The sequence below is a fragment of the Ursus arctos genome, unplaced genomic scaffold (genome assembly GCF_023065955.2).
Source record: "Ursus arctos isolate Adak ecotype North America unplaced genomic scaffold, UrsArc2.0 scaffold_23, whole genome shotgun sequence".
In the NCBI taxonomy this organism is placed as follows: Eukaryota; Metazoa; Chordata; class Mammalia; order Carnivora; family Ursidae; genus Ursus; species Ursus arctos.
The window spans coordinates 39,055,510-39,078,327 of NW_026622908.1; the positions used below are offsets into that span (position 1 = coordinate 39,055,510).

At 61.6% G+C, this 22,818-nt stretch overlaps 1 protein-coding gene across 5 annotated transcripts; it reads right to left on the minus strand.

Moving 5' to 3' along the window:
* Positions 1 to 328: 328 nt before the first annotated feature.
* Positions 329 to 21,870, minus strand: RAB3IL1 (RAB3A interacting protein like 1). Of its 5 annotated transcripts, none has more exons than XM_057317170.1 (11): positions 21,704 to 21,870; positions 10,739 to 10,991; positions 10,262 to 10,357; positions 10,087 to 10,164; positions 9,613 to 9,831; positions 8,530 to 8,676; positions 7,910 to 8,038; positions 7,703 to 7,815; positions 6,075 to 6,174; positions 3,198 to 3,264; positions 329 to 2,373 (listed from the first exon to the last, which is right to left on the minus strand). In XM_057317170.1, the coding sequence occupies exons 1-11, from the start codon at positions 21,853 to 21,855 to the stop codon at positions 2,291 to 2,293; spliced, it is 1,437 nt and encodes a 478-aa protein (XP_057173153.1). In that variant the 5' UTR covers positions 21,856 to 21,870; the 3' UTR covers positions 329 to 2,290. The 5 variants fall into 5 exon arrangements, with proteins under 5 accessions (XP_057173153.1, XP_026343512.1, XP_026343515.1 ...); XM_026487727.4 differs by lacking the exon at positions 21,704 to 21,870 and adding an exon at positions 14,958 to 15,639; XM_026487730.4 differs by lacking the exon at positions 21,704 to 21,870 and adding an exon at positions 19,576 to 19,649 and having other exon boundaries at positions 1,301 to 2,373.
* Between the last annotated feature and the right edge of the window lie 948 nt (positions 21,871 to 22,818).

Genomic DNA, 22,818 nt, shown 5'->3' on the forward strand with positions numbered 1-22,818 from the left:
GTGGCCCACCGCAGCCCCACCCAGGCCTGACAGGAAATCCTCTCCCAGGGGCAGGCCGAGCAAGCCTGGGCTGTGGGACCCTCTGCCAGGGCTCTGAAACGTGGCCTGGTGTCTCCTCGGCCCTGGGGGTGGCTTGTCCAGGGCCCCAGAAGCTTCAGGGCCCAGACCTTCGTTCTCTTTCTCCCCCAGCTGACCCAGGACTGACCGAGAGGAGGGCAGAAAGAGGCAGGTATGCAGGAGAGGATGTCGGGGTCACCCGTGTAACACGGCGGCACACACCCTGCCCTGACACCCTCGTCGATTTCCGTGCTACCCCTGACACCCTGGAGATATTACCTGGGCATTGTTTTTATTGCCAGTCTCCCCGCCGAGCTGCTCAGCTCAAGCACCCCCAGCACCGGGGCCCATGTCTGGCACAGAGGCGCTGCCCCGCATTTGTCACGCCACTGGACGTCTGTCATAGGAGACCTGACCAGTGGATATCTGAGGGGCGGGAAGAGGGAGGGGATTCAAGTCACAGATGGGAGGGGAAGAGGGGGAGACGAAGTGGGGGGAGAGAAGGGGAATCCAACAGCGAAAGGGCTACTGGCTGGAGGGAGTGATAGGGTTGGGTGGCCTTGACAGAGTCCTGGCCAGCCCACAGCCAGCCTGAGGCCGGTAGGGACCCCCCCACCAGCCCCAGTACACACTGACCCAGAAGCTGCTATGCTCCCCGCCTCTCCGGGACCCCCATGGGCCTGGACCCACACCCCTGCAGGTGGGGAGGGGATCTGGAATCACAGGATACCTCCCCAGGTCCACCCTGGGACGCCCGGCCCTTGCTAAGAATCCATCTGCGAGCAGGTCTGGAAAGGCCTGAGCTGTCAAATCCCTGCCCTCCCTGCCCGTGCTGCTGGCAGACATCACCAATCGATCCGCACCGTCTTGCCCTCACCAGGCAGCCTCAAGGTTTTGATTCTGAACTCTAACCTCCCCTTAGACAGAGACAGGGAGGCCAGAGGGGGATCTGCCCAAGGTGCCCCTGAGACGGCGCGAGAGGCAGCCTCAGCATGGCTGCTCTCTCCCCACAGCAGGCCCCTCCGCAGGGGAGAGGAAGCGGGGCTCGGCCCTGATAACCCACATCCCCAAGGACCACTAGAGAGGGCTCGAGTGGTACTCCCTACAGCAATCCCTTCAGGATTTGGGCCTAATCCCAAGCACGAGGGCGGGCTGGGGAAGGATTTGGTTTCATTCCTTCAGATGCCCGAGCCTTGGCCCGGACCCCAGGGCGCCCGAGTGAAGGCGCGCGGCTGCCCACCCCTACCAACAAAGCCTTCCTTTATTAAATAGAGATCGGGTCACATTCCACTCAAAGGAGAAAATCAGCTGTGCTGAGGGATGTATCCAGGTTGGACCCCAGTCCCAAGCGGGCTGTGAGGGGTGAGGAGGGCCTGGGTCCTGCCCACCCTACCCCAGTCCTGTGTGTGCAGGGCTCTGCGGCCTCAGCCCCCCTGTCTGAATGGCCACCCACAGCGGAACATAGACCCGGGCCCTGAGGCCCTGCCTGTGCTGCACTTGGAGAAGAGTATCCTAATCCTTCCAGCGGTGGTGGGGGCAGGGCCTCCTGGAGCACAGGGCTCAGGTGGGGGTGGGGGAAGGTCAAGTGCACGGAGGAGGGGCCCTGATCCATCCTAAGAACAGTTTGGGGGCAGTTCTCAAGCAGATACAGGTTGGTGTGCGAGTCCCTGACAGCCCGCTGTGGCCCCACCGCCCCTCGGACACTGGAGACAGCTGGCCAGCTGGGGGCCGGTCCGACAGGGAGGCAGCCTGGGAATGGGTGAGGGATGGCCACAAGGGGGTGCTGGTGGCCCAGGGCTTGGGAACGGAGGTGGGGGGGGATACCCTGGAAGTCAGGCCACCCACCATGACCCCTTTCTGAGGACGTGGCAGCAACAAGGCACCTGCAAGCAGCAGCTCCCAGGCCTGCAAAGGGGGTGCTGCCCCAGGTACCCCCTCCCAAGGGCTGAGCCCCTGAGTATAAGTCCAAGCTCCTTGGTCTTTGGTGCTTTCTTGAAAGTCTCATGGTGGCTGTTGTGCCACTGGTGAAGAGAGAGGGGTCAGCTCATGAGGTCCTGTCTGTCCTGGGATGAAGGTTTGGTACCAGCTCAGCAAGGCGTCCACGGCCTGGCCATTTGTCCATCTGCTCAGCTTCTGGCTCAGCACTGGCTCCAGGACCCTGTCTTCCTGTCTGTCTGTGCTGGGGCAGGTGTCGGCTGCTGCTCAGAGCCCCTGTCTAGGCCCGGGCCATGCCCTAGGCCTCCTGGGGGAAGAAGCCGAGCTTGGCCAGCGACATCTCCTTCCGCAGCCTCGTGATCTCCCAAAACATGGGCTCCGCTGCAGGCGGAAAGAAGGTGGACAGCTCAGGGACAGGGTCCCCTCAGGCCGATGGCCTGGCCCCTCTCCCCTGGCTTTGGGCAGGGCAGCTGGCAGGCACCTAGGGCTCCCCAGGCCACCAGCACAGATGACCTCAGTGAGTGGCCGGACCTCTTCGAGGCTCCACACTAAGGCCTTGCAAACTGTCGAGTGCTGAACACACGCTGCACCAGCATGCCGGCGGCAGACGTGGCCTCGCCCCCACGACCTGACACCCACACGCACGAGCACACTGCCACGCATTTGGCGGGCTACAGATGCTGCCCAACCCCATCTCCCCGGGGTCTCAGAGACCCTGAGCAGTCAGCAGAGCCACGGGATCAGTCCAAGTTCCCCTCCAAGGTCTTGACGCCCAAGCTGGGGAGGAGAGACTCAGACTCCAAACTGACAAGTCTGGTGGAGGAGTGGGACGCTAGGCCTTGCAGAACAGGGGTAGAGGGGACGACAGGTGGATGGAGGATCTGCTGGGTGGACAAGCATGAAGTGGGAGGTGGCAGCTGGTGTCGAATGACCATGAGGAGGCCACCCCCCCGTGGGGAGGAGATCCACAAGGGACACCCCATCGTGCAGGGCTTCCAATGCCAGGCCGGCACCAGGGTGCGGTCCCCACAAACCCCGGGGCCTGGGAGAAGTTTCTGGGTGGGAGAAGGCAGCGGGACCTGGCAGAGCCTGGCAGACTCCTCCCCCCTGTCGGGGAAACAAACCACAAAGGTTGACCCCATCGGCTGCTGGCCCGCCCGCTCCCTCGCACGGGCCACCCGCGCCGGCCGCCAGGGGGCGCTCACCTTCCTGCCGCACCAGGCCTTGCTGGATGTAGCGGACGTAAGTGAAGAAGTTGCACACTGCGGTGATCTGGGGACAGAAGCGGGGAGGCTGTGACATGCCAGCCCTCGCACTTGCGGTCCCCCCAAAGCCAGGGCAGATCAGAGACCAGAGCGGGAAACCCCACGTCCCATCAGAGCCAGATAATGCTCCCGGAGTTGAACAGGGCTGAGCTCTAAAATTTAATCACCCGGGCACCTGGGCGGCTCAGTCGGTTAAGTGTCTGCCTTTGGCTCAGGTCATGATCCCAAGGTCCTAGGATCGAGCCTCCGTCGGGATCCTCGCTCAACGGGGGAGTCTGCTTCTCCCCTTCCCTCTGCCCGCCCCCCTCAATATCTACGTAAATAAAATCTTTAAAAAATATATCAATAAAATAAAATTTAATTACCAACAGTGGTATTAGTTCTACTCCCAATAAAAACAATAACAGCAACTAGCATTTACTCCAGCCCATGCACCCAGCGAGGGAGACGCTCATTCCCGCTTAAACATGGGGAAAACAGACACTCCCAAGAACAAAGCTACTGGGCAACAATTAGAGAGGCCACGGACACACTAAGTGGCTGGACTAGAAGGTGAAACCAGGCGGCCTGCCCTGAATCCAAGCTCATCCTGAGGGGCCTGCCTGCTCTGGGTGCTGGAGGCCCTGGCCAGCCAGGCCTTGGCCCGGTGCTCCTCCTCATGCCAGGATAGGCAGGGGCATCAGAAGCTGCACACCAGGGCTGCCCTGGATCCCCAGGCCTGAAGTCCCCGGCCTGGCCTGCAGCCTGCTCCACGCCAGGCCCTGTGCTGGCCACCATGGACCCCAAGCTGGCTCAGATGTGGGCCCTTCCACAAAGGCTCTCCTACCGCACAGAGGGTGCTGCTGGTACCCTGCCCAGGCCCCTTCCCCAGGGTGGGTGGGGCTCTTTCCGCACTGCTGAGAGTGTTGGCCACCAAGGGCTCATTGGTGCCCCTCCGTACCCCCTAGCCCGGCATACCACAGCCAATGACTGGCTGGCATGTGGTGTATAAAAGGCCAGCCCCCTTGCCTCAGGGTGGAACCCACCCTGGGCTCCAGAGCCCCTAGGGATCAGGTTGCTGATGCCACACCCTCCTTTGCCCCCCCCCCCCCCCGCATTCTGCTTCCCTCACTCCTCCTAAGAATGGCATAAAATCCTCATCTCAGGCTCAGCTTCTAGGGAACCCAACCGAAGGCAGGGCAGAAGGCGGGAGGCAGCTGTACCCGCCACAGTGCCCACTCAGCGTCCAGCGCTCCAGGGACAGGACGCCAAGTGTGTGGGGGCCCACAGGGCCCAGAGTCACAGGGAGGGAGCCCTCAAACACACAGGAGTCCTTGCCAGGAGGACAAAGTGGGTGCGGGGACTGGCGGCCCCAGAGAGTGTGAGAGGGGGTGCCCCGGTGAGGGGACTGACTGCTGTGGCTCAGGACAGGCAGAGATGGCACGGTACAAGTGGGCGTGCCAGGCCGCGGTGCTTCCTGGGGGCCAGAGGGCCCCACGGGAGGCTGGTGAGCAAGGAGTGGCAGGGAGCTGTGGCGCTCTCTCCCCAGGGCTGTGCTTTGGGTACGGAAACCTCTTCTCCCTATGGATGCCACATTCCTTGGTCTCTTCAGGGTGGGGACCTCCTCCTTCTAAAACTTCACACCATTCTCATCTCCCATCCCGGCTCTGCCCAACGCAGACACATGCAGGCCTGGAAGAAACACGGTTCTATAGTGTTGGTTTTAGTTTTTGTATCTATAGATTTGGTTTTGTCAGGCACAGAAGGTTGGGTGAGGCTCCTTCTGTTGAGCCCCGGTGGGGATCAGAAAAAGGTCACTGGAAAGGGCTCTGGGCACAGAGGCTCGGGGTGGAGGCTGCAGGGAAAGCGGACTGTGCTCAGAATGGGGAGGCCCCAGATCCAGGTCACACGGCTCCTTTCTAAGGCACAGACTCCCCATCTGCAAAGGAGCTCAGCTCGCTGCTGTGGGATACATTAGGACAACGTCAGGACCAGACAAGCTGCCAGGCAACGGGGCCATCTGTCCACTTTGATCCCTACGAGCAGCCTCTAGTAGGTCAAGGGCAGGCGATGGTTCCTACAAAAGGGCCCATCCACAGTGTCACCTTTGCACCAAGCTTCAGAATCTTCTAACACATTCTCTTTTGTTCCTTACGATCCTACTCATAGTCTGTGAGGGGACAGAGGAGTGGGGACCACCCCCTCCATCTCCCAGCTCACTGAGGCCACTGACCCAGCCTGGGCCACTCAGCAGGTGAGGGTGGAAGCTGGGATTCCCGGAGGCCTGGAGGCACCCACCATAACTGCAAGGCTTGAGTAACAGGCCTCAGAACCTTCTCAAAAGCCTGGGGCCAGAGCCTGAGCTGGGAGGCAGGACCCTGGAACTTTAACCTGAATTCTAATGTCACTCCCATGATTAGTTTCGGCAACCGAACAGGTACCTCAGTCCTTTGCCCCTGAGTGACTGAGTCCTGCCAAGAGCCATGTGAGCTCAGAAGAGGACCATTATCTCCAGAAAGGATGCGGCCAGCCTGCTCCCTGACTGCAGCCCCTAGGCCCTTGAGCAGGAGATCCAGCGACGCCGTGCTGACTCCTGCCCCAGGGAGACCATGATAATAAATGCGGGTTGTTTTAAGCCACTAAGTTTATGGTAATTGGTTCTGCAGTGATGACAAACTAATTCACCAGGCTTGGCTGTGTGGCCCGAGTCAGTCTCCGTACCTCTCTGAGCCCGTGCCCTGCTCTGCCGATCAAGGTTGTGCTCCTAGGCCTGGGGCCCAGAGTCCCAGTCCAGCGTGGCCCTAAGAAGCCCAGTGACCCTCCCACTGGACGACTCACCCTGGCCCGGGAGGACGGCGAGATGTAGTAGTGGCTCTCGGAGTCCCCAAGCCGGATTCGGTGGCGACAGGCACGAGCCAGCCCGCTCAGGGCACAGGTACTGGAGGAAAGCAGAGGGGACTGTGGGGGCTGGCGGGGGCTCGCCCACACAGCTCACGCAGGGAGGATGCAGCAGGCAAAAGGAATGAACCGAGGGAGGGAGAGGCAAGCAGACCTGGGGGCGGGGCCTGGCATTCTCTCCCTCGACCCCAATTTCCCCAGGAACCCGGCGCCAAGCCAAGGAGGGGGCAGCCCCAGAAGTCCCTGGGATAGACCTTTGACCTAAGCTGGATCTCACCCCTAAACCCCTCACCTTGCCCCCAGTGGGCAGGAGAGCTCAGTGCACCTCATGACAGGTATACCAAAGCTCCACGCTCTGCAGCCCCTACAAACGTAGCCCCTACTTTACTGGGGCCCTCGGACTCAGTCATGCCTTCCCCAACTAAACTGGAGTCCACGCTCTCCTCCACTTGGTCACCGAGTCCTCAGGCTAGGTCACGCCAGCAGGGCCTTTTGCTTGAATCCCCTCAGCTCCTCCAACCAGCCCTTTGCCTTATCTCTCCCCTTCTCCACATTACAGCCAGGGGCTCCTCCAAAAGCCCACAACTAGCCCATCGTCTTTCCCTGCTGCTTTCCTACTGCCCAGAAAACCATTATGGAGACTCCGGAGCAGAAGGTGGTTAATTAGGCTCCTGGCTGCAGGACTTATCAGTGCCTTTGCTGCCTCCAGGTTCACTGTGCCTCTGATTGGAGTTGGCAGCCCTCTTTTTAGAAAACATCTATCGATGATTGTGAAATGCTGGCCTAGTGGGTCAAAGCCCACACCTCATTCGAGACCCTTTATACTCTGGCCCCAAACATCCTCAGCCCCATCTCCTTACCCACCCCACTGCCTTGCCCACAAACCCAGTGATGTTTCCATTAATACACCGGCTTCTCATACCTTCACTCATTTTGTTCCTTCTGCCTGAAAGGCCCTTCCCTGCTTGGCAAACTGCTATTCACTCTTCAAAACCTGGCTCAAATGTGCCCCTCTATGACAAGGCTCCCCCATGGGGCTTCCCTGGCAGGTCAAATCCTGGGCTCCCGAGGGAAAGTGCTCCCCACCACTCCCCCCACTCCACCCTGGCTATCTGGTGTGAGCCCTGCTCCACGGCAGCTGAGCCGCAGGGAGGACAAGATGCCAGGGCTGTCTGGTTACTTATTAGCACAAGGACAGCCAACAGCGACATCACTTACACGTCAGTCGGAGCCCAGAGCCCACTGTGGGAGAGAGGGTGGGGGTGGGAGAGGGTTGCCTGTCGGGCAAGCCAGGAAGAGGGAGACTCCCGGCAGGGCCTGGGGATCTAGGACTAGAGGCAGGAATTCGTGCCAAAGACGCCCCCTTGCCCTGCCTAGGGTCGGCCACCGCGCCCCTGCACTCCTCCCCAGCCAGGCCTCTGCGCCACACTCCCGCCCCCCTTGGGTTCCACACCAGGACCCCCGGAGGCAGGCCTGAGGCCTGGTCGCTGGCTCCCCCGTCGGCAGAACGCGAGGCTAGGCACGGCGTTCTCAAGCGGGCGGCAAAGGGGGAAGGGCGCCACGCTTACTTGGTGCTGCCACATGCAACCGCGGCCACCTTCACCGCAGGCAGCGTCTGCGAAGCCACCGGCTCGATGGTGAGCGTGTTGTCCTCCACGGCGGCGCGCACCAGCGCCGAGAGCTGCGACAAAGCAGGGTGGCAGGCGGGGCGGTGAGGGGCTGGCCTCCGGCTCACGGGCTGGGCCCCGGGGTGGCCGCCCTTGGCCCCGCCTCACCTCCTGCATGGTGAAGTCCAGACAGGGGCCCACGTCCTCCCGGTAGACCCTGTCGAGGAAGGGGCAGGTCTTGTCCAGGGTGGGTGACTCCCGCCAGGCCTGGAATTCTGCAAACAGGGTTGTGTCCACCTGTGGGGGAGGGTGAGCCGGAGGGGGTGGTCAGGGCTCCGGGGGGCCAGCACGGCAGGGACAGCAGAGCCAAAGGAGGCGGGGAGCCAGGGAGGTGGCAGGGCAGGCCCAGCCTACCAGCGGGTCTGTCCCCAGTGGCCGAGCAAGGGAGCAGAGCCGAGCAAGAACTGCCTCCTTCCCTTTGCACCCAGGGCCTCGGAACGCAAACGGTCATAGCTAGCCGTGCTTTTCGCTTCCCGGTTCTACGTTACAGACTTGGGTCCAGGGCCTCGTCCTGAAGACCCTCTCTGCCTCCTGGAGGAGGAAAAGCTGAAGATGGGCCCTGTGAGTACCCCCCCCCACCCCCGCGCACACACAGACACATGCACACAGAGGGAACACACACAGGGCTGCCTACTCAGGAGACATGACTGGCTGGCCGCCCTGGGGCACATGCAGTGTGAGTGAGGCTGGGTGGGGGCAGAGGGGCGGCCCCTCTCCCGAGCCATTACCTGTTGGGAAAAGGAGAGAGAGGTAGCGGAGGTGGGGGCTGTGGGTGGCTCCCCAGGCAGGAGCTGCCAGGCTGGCTCGTAGGTGAGGTGAACAGCTTTGCTGGGGACCACGCAGAGGAGTAGGGAGAGGAGAGGGGGCAGCCCGGGCTAGGGGGCGGGGGGGGGGGCAGACAGACAGACAGGTGCACAGAGACAGACAGGAGGAAGGAGATGTTAGTGTTCGGTCAGAAGTTGAAAACTTGGAAGTGGGGGCGAGGCCTGGCCTGCGTCCCCTCCCTGGAAGCCCCAGAGACACAGGGCAGGATGGAGCTGGGGGCTGCCTTGGTGTCAGAGACCACAGGACCCCGAGTCCCATGTAGCCCTTGCAGGGCTCGCGGGCTGCGGCCCTGAGCTGAGCTCCTGACACCCAGGTCTTGTCAGTCCCAATGGCCCCAGGAGGCCCTACTTACGTGAGAAAGCTGAGGCCCTGGCAGGTGCCTTCTCTTGCCCAAGGACCCACGGCCAAGGACATCACAGCCCACTGCCCAGCCTAGACCAAGTACCCCAGCTGAGGGGGGAGGTAGACAGCCCCCAAAGGCTCTGCTTGTCTAGGTACCATAGCCAGAAGGCACTGAGGACCCTCGAGGCCAGGGAGGTCACAAGCTGGTCCTGGACCTCAGGGCTGTGGGAATGCAGGGCCCAAGCAGCCTGTCCCCAGAGGCCCAGCAGTGACCTCCTTAGGCCCAGGGAAGGTGTCTTCCCAAAGAACTCCCCCAGCGCCCCCCAGCCCAGGCCCTCAGGCCCCAGGCCAGCCTCACGTGCCCAGAATACCACCTACTGCTTGGAGGGGCGTGGAGGGGTGATGAGGCCCTCACGGTACCCATGAGGTGTGCCCACAGTACACTCAGAGCCTCAGGGCCAAACCTCCTACCATAAAAAGCCCGCGCAGTCCTCCCCAACAGAGGACACAGAGGCCTGGAGATGGCAGGCCAGGCTCCAAGCCACACTGCGAGGCGGCAGGCCTCCCCACTGCGCCCCACAGCCTGGCCGAGGCTGGACACCATCTCCCTTTCCCATGTCTTCTGCCCGCCCGCCACGCCTCACCTCTTTGCCCTCCTTGTCCGGGGTGAGGGTATGTCCGGCCGCGGGACACACAGCGGGGCAGAGGGCGCTGCTGGTGCTCTTGTGACGCAAGTGTCCCTTGCGGGGTCCAGCCTTGGTGGGGCTCAGCAGCTGTGGGTGGAGCTCGCGGTTGGGAGAGGCTGGCGTGGACGTGAGGACCAGTGTCTTCAAGGCGCTCACCTCCGCCTGCAGCACGTCGATCTGGCCGGGATGAGGGGGCCGTCAACCTCCGTCCAGGGCTAACCAACCGCCTCCCGCCCCAGCTCAGGACAGCCTGGCCCAGAGGCAACCAGCCCCCTGCCCCTTGCCCCTGGAACAGCCTTTGAGGTGGGGACCAAGACACCCATTTGACAGACAGGGAAACTGAGGCTCAGAGATGCCCATGGCCTGCCCGAGGTCACCCTGTGCGCCAAGGCTCCGTTAGATGCCCCCGTCTGGGAGCTGGCCGGGCCTCACCTTGCCCCGCGCCTCTTTCAGCTGCTTTTCCGACGCTGCCTGTTTCATGTTGGCTTCCCGCACCATCTTGTGGGCTTCCTGGGAGGAAGGCAGCCCCTGCATGAGCGGCGAGGAGCCGGCGCACCTCCAGCAGACCCATCCCCCAACCTGCCCCCCGGCCGGCCGGCCACGGTACCTCGAACAGGCTGGCCGTCAGCTCCTCCAGCTCCCGTTCCAGCTGCTCCCGCACCTTGGACAGCCGCTCACACTCCTCGTCCTTCAGCTTCAGCTCCTGGGGGGGTTCAAGGTGGGTGGCTGTCAGCCCCACGGGGCCCCAGGCCTGGCATGGGGCGGGGATGGGGGACCAGGCCCACCGATCAGGCTTCACTGCCAGGGTCCTCTTCCGTGGGCCTCTGAGCCCCAACCTCCCTTCCTCTGTTGCCCTACAGTTTCTGATGCGTTTCCCACTTAGCTTATAGCACGATGTCGAAACCCCAACCGTCAGTCTACGAGAGCTTAGAAGAGGCTTTCAGAAAATCCTCCAAAAGTCACCAGAACTGGTTTCTCCTCTGTGCTTCCGTCGCACCCAGCACCGGCCTCCACGCAGGTGCTCAGGGAGGGCCCACAGCACCTCCGGGTGGGCCCCTTGTCCCCGCCACCCTCGGAGCCCCACCTTCTGGGCTTTGTGCAGCTCCTCCTTCAGGAACTCGGAGCCCTTCTCCCGGATCTCCATGGAAGAGCTTCGCAGCCGCAACACGTCCAGCTGGCCTGCCGCAGGGCTCTCCTCACCTTGGGCCTCCTCCCCTCCAGGGGTCTCCGCCAGGCCTCCTGGGGACTCCCTGGGGCTTTTGCAGGGGTCCACGCTCTTCCAGGGGACTGGGACAGCTTCGAGGGGCGGTGGGTGGCCTTTGTCTGGGTGGGGCTGGCTGTGAGGCAAACAGCAAATACAGGGTGGGGTCCTGAGACCCAGAGCTGAGCCGGGGGACCCACCCTGGGCCACATGTCTGCCACTCTGGGCCTATTCTGGGGCCCAGGTAAAACAGGGACACTACCCGTGAGGCTATCACTGTGTTGTCCCGAGGGCAGAGGGACCAAACACGGGGTCTCTTGGGGGCCAGGACAGGACTCATTCATCTTTGTCAACCACCCTCTCCAGCCTGGGGTCCAGGGCTGGGCTTGGCACACAGTGGGTGCTCAGCTGTCTGTCCGGCAGATGACTGTGAATGTGTCCGTGCTGAGAGTCCGAGTCTCCATCTTTACAAAGCGGGCACAAGCCCCTTGGCCCCACCTCTAGGGCCACCCAATGGATCTGACACGCATAAAACCTTGCACACAGGGGCACCTGGGTGGCTCCGTGGGTGAATCAGCAGCCTTCGGCTCAGACCATGATCTCAGGGTCCTGGGATCGAGCCCCGCTTCTGGCTCCCTGCTTAGCAGGGGGGGGGGAACGGGGGGGGGGCGGGTCTGCTTCTCTCCCTCTTCCTCTGCCCCTCCCCCCACTTATGCTCTGGGGAGGGTTTCTTTCTCCAATAAATAAATAAAATCTTAAAGCAAAAACCTTTGCACACAGGAGGCACTTAAGTGGGAACTGCCTTCTAGGCTATTGTTAATGCAAATTTTATGCAAATTATACCCCACTTAGAAGGTGGGCAGGAGAGGAAGGACCCAGCCAGGGCCGGCAGAGCGGAGGCAGGAAGATTCTGCCAAACAGCCCCGGCCAGGCCGACTGTCTTCCTGCTCCCCGAACCTTGTGGGGAGCAGTCCTGGCTGTCCTGGTCTGCCTTGTGACCTCAGGCAAACACCCCCGTCTGGGCCTCAGGATCCTTCTCTCCCTGAGGTTGAAGACCCTCGAGGTAGCACCGCGGCCAGCAGCCTCGGTCCGCCCCCCACTGTCCACCCACACCCCCCACTTTGCAACAGAGCCCACGGAGGGAGGGAGGCAGGAAGGGAGAGGGCTGGGCGGCCGGCAGCCGTTTGTGCCAAGACAGCACCTCTGGACTCGCTCACTCAGCAAAAGCTGGCGGTCCCGACCCAGCAGCTTCAGAGCCGCGGCGGCGGCTGGCGGCGGCTGGGCTGCGGGTGGGGGGCTGGGCTGGGCCGCTGGCAGTGGGGGGGACGTAGAGGGCAGGGGGCTCCCAGGGGCCCACACAGGAGGGAGGGAAGACAGGCCAAGGGGTCAGGGGACTCAGGCTTACGAGGGGAAAGTGTGAAAGGCAAGACTGGGGATGGGTCCCTCCTCCCTGTCACCTGGACCCTGAGCCGGTCACCAAGCAGCCCCTGAGCTTTGGTTTCCCCTCAGGTAATACGAAGGGACGGGCAGCCGGCAATGAGCCCATTCCCAACCCTTCACATGGTCCCGTCCCTGCGCCCAGCCCAGCCTGCCCTCCGCTTTGGAACCGGTCCAGAGTGTGGCCTCACGGTTCCTTGGCTGGGTCCCGCCTGGCAGGGACCCGGGGCTCCGGTGGACGAAGTGGGGAAACACATCTATCACTCCATCGACAGCGATTACGCCAGACGGGGATCCTTCCTGATACCTTTGTGTGGGGGGGGGGGGGGGTCCTCATTGGCAAGGGGTCCCTGAGGCGCGAGCAGGGGCTGTCGCAGTGCTGTGGTGGCCCTGGGCTGGGGTCTGCGCCCAGGGGCCTCACACAGGGCCCAAGGCTACCCGGGCTGCTCTGCGCACGTCCTCTCAGTGACAGCTCTCAACAGCATTCGTGGGACTGTCCCCATCCTACCGATGCAGGACGGGCTCTCAGAGAAGCACAGAACGTGCCCAGGCTCCCACGGCCGGTGGGCGGCAGTGCTGGAGCCAGGGCTTCGGTCCAGGCCCCCAGGGCCCCCCGGCCGGGAGGTGGGGCTGTGCGTGTGGGATCAGGGCAGCTGCTTCAGGATTGAGGGCTGCGAGGCCCAGGCTGACTCCGGAGACTCCTCCTTGGCTACGGCTGGGAAATCTGACCCAATTCTGGCCCCACGGACAGCTCAGCTTCCGCTCGGGCCCAGACACTGCCTCCCAGGACGGCGGGCCGGAGCCGGGGGAGCTGGGGCCGAGAGCAGAGGCCGGAGTCCACGCCAGGCTCCGAGCTGGGGTCTGCACCAGCCCCTGGGACCGACTACAACTGTCCGAAGCTGCTTCCCCACTGTGGGTCGGGGGTAAGGCACCTGGCGGAGGTGTACTAAGAATCCACGGAGACGTCACCAGATACGGCACCAGGCAGAGACTGAGCCATCTGTGGCCACACGTGGCAGACACCCCCACCGTGCCTGCCCGGGCTCTGGGTCCTGCAGCTGAAACCACAGGCCTCGCAGAGGGCTTCTGACTGAGAGTCTGGAGGCCTGGGACCAGGGCCATGTCCTCAGGTGACAGAGGATGGCCCTCGTCACTCAGGCTTGACAGGGCAGCACACCCCAACCCAGGGGCTGCACACTTCAACAGGCTGTGCAAGAACTGTGGGTCACAGATGGGGGTGACCAGCAGGGACGGCACGGGACACAGGGCAGGATCCCAGGTTTTAGACACCCAGCCTGCTGTCTTCTCTTCTGTGAGGACCACCCCAGACATCACCCGCACCCCTGCTGAGGAGAAAAAGACCTCCGGCCCTTCCCACGAGGGCCACCAGTGTGGTCTGGGGCTCTGGCCAGAGTGAAAGACACGAACTGTCCTGTTGGTCCCAAGGGCATGGGCTGGGGTTATGGCCGGATTGTCCCCCATCATTTTCCCAACAGGCTCTCACTTCAGCCCATGGCTGGGAAGGATGGGGCCCAATTGTGCAGCCAGAGGAAACGGTGGCCTCTCCACTTCCCCTCTCCCCAGTGTAAAAGCCCAACTCGAAAATCCTGATGGCAGAAAGTGCGGGAAGAGCAGGGCTGCCCGGTAGTTACCAACTGCCCAATGCCTGGGCCAGGGGTTCAGGAAAGACTGGGGTTCTCCCTGTACTGGGAGGGAAGCTTGAATCTGCAGGCCCTCTCCTCACACTTCGGGACGGTGAGGCAACTCGGAAATTTCAGAGGAAGGAGGGACCCCAGGCCCCATCGGTCCAGCCCAAGCCAGAATCCTCTCTCTTCACACACTTCAGCATCCCAGGCCAGGGGCTGGAAAACCTCGATGCGAATGCCCTCAGGGCTGGGGGACTCACTCCTTGGCAAGCATGGGCTACCACTTAAGTTCTTCTGCACCGCACCCTATCCGTGCCTTTCAGTCCAGGTCCACGGCCCTCTACTCGAACCTTCTCAGCCCCCACTCCCTGCACAGAGTCCAGAGTCCAGAATATGCTACAGGGAAGGCCTGTAATAAGACCCAGGGCCACTGGGAAGAGGTTAGAGACAGGAGATGGTAAGAGTCAAGGTCAGAGGAAAGTGGGAGCGTCCAGCGTCCCCCATCCTGAAGCTGGCTCCGCTGCCTAGAGCCCACGACAGTTTAAACAGGAAAGGCCCCACTGGGTCACTTCCCCAGGAAACACACAGCGGGGGGCGGGGGGGGGAGCAGCAACCACAATGCTCGCCCCCGAATCCTGACCTAGGAGGGCCAGCAGGGCTTTTGTCCCCATCCCTAAAAAATGGCAAAATGATAATGAGGACCCGCGGATTCTATGATCCCCAGTCACTCAGCAACCCCCACTGGGCCAGGAGGGCCTGTCCAGAGGCCACTCCGGGGGCCAGGAGGGCCCGACTAGGATCCGGCACACTCTTCCCAGCCCAACCCGCCTGCCATGAGCTCTCTCTGCCCTTCCATCTCTCCCTGTCCACTGACCAGCGCCCAGGTCACCTCTGTGAACTAAAGATCCCTGTACTAACGGGCACGAGGGGTTCATTAGAGAAGAAGGAAGGAACTAGTTAGGGAAGCTCTGAAGCGGAGGGGGGGGAGGAGAGGCTGGGAGGGCACGCGGACCACTTACCCTCTGCCCGGGGAGCTCATCTGGTCCACGGGGCAGTGCCACGGCTCAGGGGCCCCGTTCAGACCCACACCCCTGCACCCACAGGCATTCCGGTAAGCCCAGAGGGCATGGAGGCAGACAGCCAACTGACTCCCGTCCGGGGGCCCCCGGAGAGTCCCAGGAAAGGTTTCACCCATTGGCTCCCAGCCAGGCCTGCAAGCCCGGCCAGGTGGAGCGGACAGAGGGGTTGTGTCTTCAGCTCCAAACCGTCACGATACCGCTGAAGGGAGATGCTCTCCCCAGCCCGGTCTGGACAATGAGGTGCCTGGGGTTCAGAGAGGGATGGCGACCTGACCGGACCATGTAGCAAAGAAGTGGCAGGGTGGGAACAGAACCCAGAGTCCCAGCTCTATTGCATCATGTGACCTGTCACCCAGAGAAATCCAGACGGGACGAAAGGGGATGAATGGTGGTTTTGGAGAAGTGAGGCAGGATGCAGATGGGGTTTGAGGAAGTTTGAGCCAGTGCCTGAGGGGGAGTGGGGGGGGTAGTGGTGGGGATGGGGGGGAGTTCCATCCAAGGCTGTTGCATAAGCCAGGCAGGGATGTGCAGAGGGGACAGAGACACAAAAGCCTCTGACAGGGGAATTGTGGCAGGAACCGGGGGCTGGAGAGGGTGACAGAAAAAAAAAAAAAAAAAAAAAGGCAACAAAACTACAGTAATTACCTGACATAATGAAATGGTGCCCGCGACTGGAATAAGGAACTGGGGGGGGGGGGCTTTTGGGGGAGGGAAAGGGGTGGCTGAGGCGTCTGGGGAGTGGCACGTCCTGTATAGGTGTAAAGGGGGCCGAGGGGAGGTACCGGGCCAGAGGGAGCAGCTGTAGTCATAGCCTGCACTGGGGGAGGAAACAGAGGAGCCCAGGGCCACAGAGCCAGCCTGGAGATCTGAGAAGCAGTTATCACCTGGGCGGGAAGGGAGGTTCCAGAATGGGACAACGGTGTCATATCTGTCACACAGGAGAACAGAGTATCAGGCTCAGGCTCGCGAGCAGAGCAGGACCCTGGGGGGCAGAAGCAGGTGAATCTGGACCACTCCAGCAAGGGGGACACGGGTGTGTGCCTTGTGGGAGAACATGGTGGAGGCCGGCGGAGAGGTCAGGAACAGGTGCAGGACGAAGGCAGGGAGGTTGGAACACCTGAATCAGGTGGACCCGGCCAAGCCAGCCTCTCCTTGCCATAGCCCCGGGGCTGCCGGCCCAGCCCTGACAGGGAATCCAGCCCTGCGTCTCCCCTGGGAGCCAGCACCAGGCCTGGGAGGGCGGGGGCTCGCAATCCATGCTGGTACCGGGCAGGGAGCACGGCACCTGCCTCACATCCGCCTGCTCAGTCCTACCAGAAGGATCCGACACCTCGAAAATCCCACACATACAGAATGAGGACCTATCGTGTGCTAGGCACCCCATCGGCCCCAATCCACCCAATCTGCACAACCACACAGCAACATCCCTGAGCCCCCTTCTGACCGCATTCTAATCCACTCTGCTGCCCCTCCCTCACCACCACCCTGCTGGGCACAAATCTTGGGCCGACCTGGGAAGAGTCTAGGCCAAGCAGGTTTCTAATGAGGGTCTGAGCTCCGCACACGCGCAGAGTAAGGGACCGCAGGAGCTTGTCTTCACCCGCTGAGGGGCAGGGTGGGCAGTTAGACCATGGAGAGTTTCCAGGAAGCAGCAGCTGGGAGAGGTGCACAACTGCTTCCCAGGCAGGAGGCCCACCTTCTTGCCCCCGGAGCCCCCAGGCCATACTTCAGATGAAGCCTGAGCCTACAGACCCCTGTGACTTAGGCCCAACAGGCAGGAGCTTGCAAGTCCAAGCCCCTTAGGGTAATCAAACCCCAGAGCAGTTAAGTGACCTGCTCAGGATCACACAGCCCATCTGCTTGTTCCCAGCACCCTGCTTGTTCCAAAGACACAGCCCTCCATCCCTGGAGGGTGGGGGAATCTCATTTCATTCCTGGGCAGTCCATCAGAGCCTGGCCCTCCCTAGCGATAGGCATGATGAGCCCCATCTACCAGACAGGGAAACTGAGACCAGGGGAGACAACTAACCCAGAACTCAATTTCTGACCTTTGCTGACCAAGCCCCGAGTGCCCAGCCCTGTATTAGCTGCAGATACCCAACATGCTGCCCTCACCCCATCTCCCAGCAGGCTTGGCACCCAACTACGGACACGAGAAACTATGGGAGATGGAGAGGGCAGCATCCCAGTTTGGGGGGAACTGTCTCTGGGTTCAGAGTTCAGGGCTCCTGCTCAAGGAGTCCCAAGGAAGAGGGCCCACCTGAGCTCCTGCAGAGTCCTGCCACTGCCACCCACCCCAGGGGAGTAGCCTTGGGTCCGGAGCCAAGGGGATGAACCGGCACCAGGGTCTAGCCATTAACAGCAACCATCCTTCATCTACATATGAGGAAAGAGGCCCCAGAGACATCGACAGCTTAGCCAGGGCCACTGACCCCTGACCCCAGATTCCTCGTACTCTAGAACGAAGGGCCCAAATATACACCTACCCAAACTGTCCTGAGCCCCTGGGGGCCACAAGCCCAAGCAGCTCAGTTAGACTTACATGGACAAGTGTGACCCCAAGCAGGGTCCTTCTGGCTCCTGCTGGGGTATGGGCGAGCTCCTAGGACACTGGGCCCCCAGTAGATGCTGGCAGCTTGGCCCCTGATCTTTCAATCCCTCCCTCTAATATCCAAGTGTGTGGGGGGGGGATCCATAAAAACGCAGAGCTCAAGGTAACCCCAAAACTCTGCCTCTCACTCCTAGGAGTCCAGCTCCTCCTTCCGCCCCTCATGCTTTCCATCTGCATTTATAAAGCACCGACTAGGTGCTCTGTACCTGGCTAGGCCCTGGGGTTAGGCTAGGCCTTGGGGATCTAAATGTACATGCAAGAAGTGAGTTATAGGGCCTCTGGGTGGCTCAGTGGGTTAAGTGTCTGCCTTCAGCTCAGGTCATGGTCCCAGGGTCCTGGGATTGAGCCCCACATTGCATGGGCTCCCTGCCCAGCAGAGTCTGCTCTCTCTCTCTCTGTCTGCCCCCCACCCCCCACTTGTGCTCCCTCTCTCTCTTTCTCTCAAATAAATAAATAAAATCTTTTAAAAAAATGAGTTATACTGAGGATCATGCAGGGGTCAGCTTGAGAGCCTGGTTCATCCAGAAGGCTCTTGGGAATAGGGCAGGGAGGCTGGACGGGAGGTCTTCTCCAGGACCCTGCGTCTTTTTGACACTGTCCTTAAAGAGAACATCTATCTACTGATGGCTCCCAGCCCTGTTGTCTGGCCGTGGCAAAGGGCACCCTGGGCATGGATCAGCCCCCAACCCTCCACCCCACAACCTGGAGACCCAGAGAAGTAAGGCCATACTCTCAAGATTACATAGCAACTCTGTGACTTGTTTTGCCTGGGAGCCCCCAACATATGGGTTCATAAGCTTCTTCCAGACTGGGCTGCCCCTTAAACAGTTAACCCCACGCAAGACTGTGCTAACCCCACCAGCTCCCATACAACCACTTTCTCCCTGAACTCAGTCTTCTTCAGGGGTGGGGGGTGAGTGGGACATTTCCAAAGAACACATGCTCTGCTTCACTCTTCATTCTTTAAGAGGCATGCCTCGCCACACCTCACCCCTACCAGGAGCCCTTTCTCTCAGCACCCCCTACTGGGGACAAAGCCCCACTACTCCCCAGCATCTCAGCCCAAGCTTTGCTAGGGGCCATGGAGTCAAGGAGACCCAGCCTGCATCAGAAACCTCTCCAGCCTGCCAGCCCCCCCCCCCCCAAGACCTTTCCTCGCTCCCCAGCTCTGGCTGGGAAAGAGCCCTGTCCTGGGACCGTCCCCCCCCCCCTCCAGTTGGCCCAGTTCTTTACAGGAATACAACCCACCCCACACTGGCCACAGCTCTTCCAGGACCTGGCCTTTCCAGGCCATGGGGAAGAGGAAGTGTTTGCCCAAGTCCCTGAGAAGACCACAGCCTTCCTGCACGAACAGGGCAGGAGACCCACTCCAGGTCGGCCAAGGGACTGGGATCACCCTTGAGAGCCAATCAATAGTAATAGGGACTGGGGCCACTAAGCCAGGACCCAGGGCTGCGCTGCCCTCTTTCAGACTGCAGGGAGGTCCTACCCCACACCTCTGAGCCGGGCCGGATCCAGGAGCCCCAGACCGACGTTCATCAACTTACTAGAGACCTTGGCAGAGACCCAGCCCCCTTTCCCAATTGCACTGCTTTCCAAGGGTTCATCCGGGCTAGGGGGGCCCCTCCTCCAGGTGCGTACCCCAGCCTTACTCTGGCTGGCAAGCCCCCCCCCGCCGCCCGCCCACTTCTCACTCGCGCTCCACATGAGCTAGGAGTTGGCTCGGGGAAGGTCTGCCGCCCACCCTTCTCACTCGGCACCCACAGAGAGCCCCCCGACCCCTCCCCGCGGGGCGTCCTTCCCCCTCCGCCGCGAGTTGGCTCGCGCGTCCCGGGGCTACAGGGCGCCCCTCCGCCGCGGGCCGGGCGCACACGCGGCGGGGACCCGCAGCCCCCGAGGCCGCCGCGGCCCGAGCCGGCGCGGTGCGGCGAGCGCGCGCGGACCTACCCGCTCCACATCCCGGCGCCGCCGCGAGCTCCCTGCGCCGCCCCGCGCCGCGTCCCCGCCCGCCGCCTGTCAGTCCCGCCCGCAGCCCCCGGCCCAGCCCGCCCCGACCCCCACCCCACCCCCGCCCCGGCGGGTCACGTGGCCGAGGGGGGTGGCCCGAGGACACGTGCCCGTCCCCGCCCCTCCGCCGCCCGCCCGCCCCGGGACAGTGCGATGGCGGGAGCGGGGGGAGGGGGGGGAGGAGCCCGCGGCCGGCGCGTCCTGCGGCCGCCGCAGCGCTCCGCAGCCCGCGGCTGGCTGGTGTCCTGTCCCCCGCCGCCCCGGCCCGGGCCCTCGGCCGCCGCTGCTCAGGAACCTTGGCGGACCGTCACTCGGAGCCCGCCGACACCCTGCGGCGCCCACAGCCGGCTCCCGAAGCCGGCCCGCGGGCGAGCACTCCCCTTCCCTGGGCTCCCTGCTCTGTGCCCCCTCCTGGGGAACATCCTGCTGCGTGGAAAAGGGGCTGGACCCCAAAACAAGTTTTCTCGGGTTTACTCTGAGCGCTTGTCTTTGGCCCAGGTCTTCAACGCCACCCCCACCCCGCAAAGGGGCCTTCCCCTCTCGTTATGAACACTGCCTGCCCATCCCTTCCCTGCCTTTGCCCAGCGTCTACAGTCTGGGGGCATGCACATTTCTTTCATTCGTCCGTTTGTTCGTTCATTCATTCATTTATCCATCCATCCCTTCTGAACACAAACTACGGACCATACAAGGGCTGGGGATCCAAAGGGAAACTGCATGGACATCTGCTCTATCATGCTAAGGCTCCAATATGGTAGGGAGATGGCGGGGTGGCAGAATTACTCACAAGGACCTCCACTTCCAGGGCCACCGCCCAGAGCACGCTCTACTAAGTGCTCAGTGTCTTTGTCACAAGTAGAAAATGGTACTGCCTTCCGAGATGGGCACGGCCCATGCCAAGGTACAGGATTTGGTGAGTGAAGGGCAGGCTGGATTTCATGCCTTGCTCGCTTACTCCCTTGGCTGGCACCTTGTGCAGTGAACAACCTGGGCAGCCCACTGTGATATCCCTTCTGACTTACCAGAATCATTCTGCCCAGACCTCCAATGCCCTTCATTCTGTAGGGCAACTGTTTCTAAGACTGTGGTTTCCCAAGGGCAGGGCCCATCTCCTTCTCTGTGCACTGTTTCTCTGCCTACCCCAGCCTCGTCCGGGGTCTGGCCCAAAGCAGATGTCATCATGTTTGTTGACTTGAATCCTATACCAAGTAAGTCTTGAGCAACTGCTGTCTCCCTGGCCTTGGCTCTGTTCATTATTTAGGGGAAGGGGGAGAAGTCAAAAGGAGCTCGGGACAGGGTCCTTACCCTCCAAGACTTCACAAGCCTGGGCAGGAGATAAGGCTGGTCTAAGTCATGGTAACCCAGACTGGTAGGAGATAAGGCACAGGGGCCATGTCAGCCCAGGCCAGCCAGGCCTCACTAGCTCCTTCCACAGCCCAGTGAGCTCTGCTCCTCAGCTGAAAAGGATTGGGCAGAGAAAAGTTCAGGAACCTACCTCATGTCACATAGCCAGGGGTGATGGGGCTGTGACCCCTTACATCAGTTTTCTGAAAAGACAGCCCAGAAACTAGAGAACTCACTAGAAGCTGCAGCTGTGTGTAGTCAGGCAAAAAGGGGAGCCTACTAGGGGCCTGGTCAGCAGGTGGAGGAGGGAGAAGTTTTTCAGGTCAAGGCCTCCAACCACTGTCCTTCCCCACTCTCCCCACCATCCCCATCCCCACCTGGCAGCCTTGACCACAGAGCCTTGGCTGGAAGCAGATGAAGAAGAGGAAACCGCCGGCCTGGATGACCCAGGGCCCAATTCTGGCTTATGTCTCTCCTCAGCTCACCGTGTGACCCAGAATGTTTGTCTTGTCCTCCCTGAGCCTCAGACTGTATGTCTGTACACCCAGGGTCACCCCTTGGCACTGACCTTGTAGGAGGCTCATGAAATTCCTCAGAGTTCCATGCCAGTCCCCTGTCAGGAGCCTGGCTTCCTCCTCCCTCCTCCCCCAGTGCCGCTACAGAGTGGCAAAATCCCCCCCCCCCCCCGCCACCTCTGTGACGGTGACCGAGGTCACTGGCTCACCTGTCTGTGTCCCAGGGCTCCTCTCCCAAGTTCCCCTCAAGTGCAGGGCCCAGAACTGATGGGGCGTAGCGGACAGCCCCTGAGCTCAGCGCCAGGAACACGGGGCATGTTCCTCGGGCAGGACACCTGGTGTGCTCCTTGGGGTCATCCATGCCAGGGCCAGCCTGAGGGTCCCTCTGGAGACTGCCAGGCAGGAGGGTGGCAGAAGCCTTCTCCCCACCCCACCCCCCACCCCCCGGGCTGAGCCTCACGATAACCTTTGCTATCTCTGAGGAGCAGCAGCCGGGAGGAAGGCCCCTCCCAGCAGGCCTCTATCTCCCGAAACCCCGTAATTATTAACTCCTGTGGCTCCGCGGGCAGCAGAAGGCACGGGGGCCCTCGTTCCTGGGCTCCAGGCCAGGAAAGGTAAGACTCCGTGAAGGGTCATGGGAGCTTTCCTCTACGAGCCCAAGGCCCCAGCTTCCGCTAGGCCCAAAGGAGGAGCTGCCTGTCCCTTCCCCACCCAGGCTGGCAAGTTGGAAAGACCTGTCCAGCCCAGGCTCTATCACTAGTTGGTTGTGCGGCTTTGGGCAAGGACCCCCGCCTGCCCCACATCCCATCCTTGGCCTCAATATCCTCTTAAAACTTGTAACCGCCAACAAAAAGGCACAACTCAGTGCAGCAGTTAAGAACACAGGCCCAGGGGCGCAGTGGTTAAGCGTCTGCCTTTGGCTCAGGGTGTGATCCCGGTGTTCTGGGATAAAGCCCCACATCAGGCTCCTCTGCTATGAGCCTGCTTCTTCCTCTCCCACTCCCCCTGCTTGTGTTCCCTCTCTCACTGGCTGTCTCTGTCAAATAAATAAATAAAATCTTTAAAAAAAAAAAAAGAAGAAGAAGAACACAGACCCGGTGTCAGACAGGCTGGACTCAACCCCATTCCAGACTATGAGCCTTTGGGCATGTTAGTCTCTCTGTGCCTCAGTTTCCCTGACCATAATATGGAATCTCACCCTCTAAGGCATTCCAAGCCAGCTGCTACTGCCCAGACATGCCCTGCACCACCCCTTCCTCACACAATACCGTCTGCAGCACATCCTACCCCCAGCTGCTTAATCCTTTTTTGCTTGTACGCCCTC